Source organism: Crinia signifera, chromosome 9 (genome assembly GCF_055691185.1).
Source record: "Crinia signifera chromosome 9, ASM5569118v1, whole genome shotgun sequence".
Lineage (NCBI taxonomy): Eukaryota > Metazoa > Chordata > Amphibia > Anura > Myobatrachidae > Crinia > Crinia signifera.
In genome coordinates this window covers 138,238,722-138,242,953 of record NC_139225.1, presented here as the reverse complement: position 1 = coordinate 138,242,953, position 4,232 = coordinate 138,238,722, and the positions used below count along the sequence as shown (strand labels likewise).

At 42.8% G+C, this 4,232-nt stretch overlaps 1 protein-coding gene across 1 annotated transcript; it reads left to right on the top strand.

Moving 5' to 3' along the window:
• Window positions 1–2,851: 2,851 nt before the first annotated feature.
• Window positions 2,852–3,790, top strand: LOC146036943 (olfactory receptor 5V1-like). The gene has a single exon (XM_083160777.1). The coding sequence runs from the start codon at window positions 2,852–2,854 to the stop codon at window positions 3,788–3,790; it is 939 nt and encodes a 312-aa protein (XP_083016903.1).
• The last annotated feature ends 442 nt before the right edge of the window (window positions 3,791–4,232 follow it).

Sequence of the window (4,232 nt, the reverse complement as noted above, 5' to 3'; positions counted from 1 at the left end):
ACCGCCTTGGAGGAGACAGATGCTATAGGTCCTACTCTACAGATATCATTTAAGTGACATCTCTGTGCCTTTGTTTGTATATGCCTCATTGGGTACTTGTGAGTTATCCGGGCGTCCGATTTTTTGATTGTATGCCTTAAGTTAAGGCATACAATCAGATGCGATGCGATGCGATATCGCATCGCATCGCATCGCATGCGACCATCGGATGCGATGACCCGATTTTTCCATAGGAATCAATGTTAAAATGATTCCTATGGAAAAAGGGGTCCTTTTCATACCCCTACTATCCAAGTGGGCATGGAGTTGGATATAAACCTGTGGCGAGCGTAGCGAGCCACCGAGCCCGAAGCGTGGCGAGCGAAGCGAGCCCCGCGAGGGGACGGTATTCCGTGTCCCCTCCAACTCCATGCCCACTTGGATAGTAGGGGTATGAAAAGGACCCTTTTTCCCATTGAATTCCATGTTAAAATGGACTCAGTCCATTTTAACATTGATTCCTATGGAAAAATCGGGTCATCGCATCGCATCGCATCCGATGGTCGCATGCGATGCGATGCGATGTCCCGATCCGACCCGATTTCAAAATCGGACGCCCGGATAACTCACAAGTACCCCTCATTGTTTTTTATTTAAATGCTTTATACTTTGTAATGTTTACTGATTTTTGTCATAATATTGTGTAATGATTCTGTATTAGACATGCCACAACCTTTGTATTGTATGTATGTTATTATTAATTGGTGTCTGATTGCCAGGGTTACTTTGTCGAGTAATTGCGAGTCATCTGACTGTGCCTGCTTTGTGCACTGTGGCCTGCCCCTGACGTCTTACCTGGTGGGGATATAAGATGAGCTTTGACATTCATGTTGTATTGCCTGATGACAATGTAATAAACATCGAAACATTGCAGATACAGATGGGGCAGGTCTCATCCTTTCTACCTATGGCAAGAGTTCCACCAGCTGGCCATGTCGGGCCACGGCACCCACCATCGCAATACATTTTAAATGCTTGCCGATTCGCCGCGGCGTCTCCGGATGAGTGCAATACCAGTGTTCATCCACCAGATGTCACTTTTGAAAACCTCATTGCGCATGCGTAAAATTTATGCTGCAGCGCGTGCATGAAGCGCAGGAACTACAGTAAATAATTTATTGTCGCTGGCAAGCCTAGTCAGCGCCTCTCTCACACCACCGGCACGAGCATGATCCCGTCTCTTTGGAGGAGAGTGGATCATGCTGACGCAGGCGGAGAGGTGCTGCATTTGTTTGACACGAAGGAGCATCTCTGACGGACGCTCTTGCGACCCAGTTGCACAGACTATTCTAAATGATCTTTTGTCTCCATTCTTCTAACTTGCAAGCAAAAGTATTTACTTTTAAAAGATTATTTGCAATTATCAACTCTGCCTTAAAGTTATAACTTATGTCTTGTACCTGTGTTACTACCATCTGTGACACAATGACTCTGAGCGACATTTGGTCTGTCCCTCTGGATTTGAAACATTAATATATAAGCGCAGTACTACCCAATGTGGGAAGCAATGAGCAGCTGCAGGAATAAACTCAGGTGCTGATGCATCAGTGTAATGTGTTTCTCGTCATCTGATTATCAATGCTCCAAGTTAACTGCACATCTATAATATATCCAAGCAGATTTTTTTTTTTTTTTTTTATAAACTTCAAACATTTTATTTGCACGATGCATTAAAATGGAAATATCAGAGGATGTAACTACTGCTCTTATTGGTATTGTAATTAGGAACTACTGGGTACAATTCTACATTTTGCAGTTATTGCATGTTTAAGACTAAGGTATGCCTCTTGTGCAATGTAATATTTACCACCCATACAAAATATAAATGTTATATTTACCAATAGTTTGCAAATTTCTAAATTAGTAAAGTTTTCATTTATATGATTTTGCTTTTACAAAAACTTTTAGGTTGCCATGTAGTTAAGATTACTTGCCATATTGTTAGATTAAAAGACAGTTATCTCCAGCACAGCAGGTACTGGTGGTGGGAACCAGGAACAAAGGATCTTCTGGAGAGTGACAGCTGCATGAAGATTCTCTTCCAGGAGCCTGTTACAATTGTTTTTTTGATCAGATGCGACCATGTCAGGGAAAGCCCAGTCTGGTGTGGTCTCAGCTGATGGGACCACAACAGGAAAGTGGTTATAAAGAATAATAAGGGAATCGAGGTTCTTTAACTCCTTATTGCAGTGATGCAGTATAACTCCCAACATTCTAAACAAATTTAGCAGGGTTTGATAAAAATGAGATGTGGCCTCTGCAAAAAGCGATGTGGCCTCATATGACTGCGATGACCGCAGGCCACATCTCCCATTTGCTGTCACTATGGGGCATGCCCAGCGCTCATACCAGCCTAAAGAAACCTGTGCACAGCATCTATTCACTGCTGCTCTGAGTAGAGCAGAGGGTGACAGGGGGCCTTCAAATTTAACCAAACGTGGGCAGTAGTGTCCCATGGTGAAGGGGGTGGGGCTCCTTAATGTAGGACACTGCTGTCCACAGTAGAGCCAAAAAAAACAGGGCGGTATGGTGCACAGATGACTGAGGCATGCAATTCAGTATTATAGTACTGTAGATTATTATGCATTGTACAAATTGGAGGAGTCTCAGTCCAGACCCTTGCAAATATTATTGTAGTTAACAACAGATAGAGAAAAAGCTTAGAGTAGATTTTAGACATTTGCCCAAAGCTGTTGAAATTAGTCTCAGATACAGGTATAAAAAGCCTTTAAAGGGTTAATGGCTGATGTTGCCCCAGATCTTACATAATGATATGATATTTTATTTGTTTCCTATGACAGCCTCAGTATAAATGGACCTAGAAAACGTGACGTGGCCAACAGAATTCCTTCTCCTAGGATTCTCCGAGTGGCCAGAGCTTCAGCTCATCCTCTTTGTTATATTTCTCCTAATTTACCTGATGGCATTGACTGGCAACTTGATTATAATCGTGGTGATATCCACCCAATCCAGCCTCCATACTCCCATGTATTTCTTCCTGTGCAACCTATCGATCCTCGATATTACCCTTATATCCACCATTATTCCCAAACTGTTAGACATTTGCTTAACTAAACAACAGTCTATCACGTCCATGGGGTGCCTCATCCAGGTGTCTTTCTTTGTCATATGTGTTGTGGCTGAATATATGCTTCTGGCTGTCATGTCTTATGATAGGTACGTGGCTATCTGCTGTCCATTGCGTTACTCTTGTTTGATGAACCTGAAGATCTGTGCCCAGCTTGCTCTGATGTCCTGGGGGTTTGGTCTATTGGAATCTCTGTTGTTGACTGGAACCATTTCTCGATATTCATTCAACAGAACCAATCAAATTAATCATTTGTTTTGTGACCTTAAGTCACTCCTCAAGCTGTCCAGTAGCAACACTCAGGAAGCCGAGCTGACTATCCTGGTAACGGGCATTCTGTTTGGATTCATACCTCTGGTCTTTATCCTGGTGACCTATGTATTCATTATTTACAGTATCCTAAATATACAAAGCAGCGATGGGAAACAGAAAGCCTTTTCTACCTGTTCTTCCCACCTTACAGTGATAGGCTTGTTCTTTGGGATTATCCTCACTATGTATATGAGACCAAAATCTGCCTACTCATTAGAGCAGGACAAGGTGCTGGCTGTTCTGTATACATCATGCATTCCTACACTTAACCCTGTGATCTACAGCCTAAGGAACAAAGATGTACAAAAGGCTATAGAAAAACTTAGAGTAAAGCTTTCATGGACACAGTAGCCTCCTGAAAGGGAATTTAGCTAATGTTCAACAGACAGGTCTCCAAATCCTTCTGGAGGAGTATTCTAGACCACAGGTTTTCAATCTCGGTCCTCAGGACCCCACACAGTCATGTTTTCCAGGGCCCCTTGTGGTTTTATAGAACGTGACAGTTGGTGATACTCAGTGCACCTGCCATTGACCTGGAAAACGTGACCTGTGTGGGGAGCTGAGGACCGAGTTTGAGAACCACTGATCTAGACCTACTTACGAGAAATGGTTGAGAAGCAGAAATTAGGAACCAGGTAATCAAGCTGTCTTACTAAGTTTCAGCCTGACACTGCACTGTACATGGAGATTGTTGGGTCTTCCTATTGAAGCAGGTACAGTAGATCGGAGGAACCAAACACTGATAATGAAATACACAAATTACATTTTCATGGATAAAGCATAGCTTACTGAA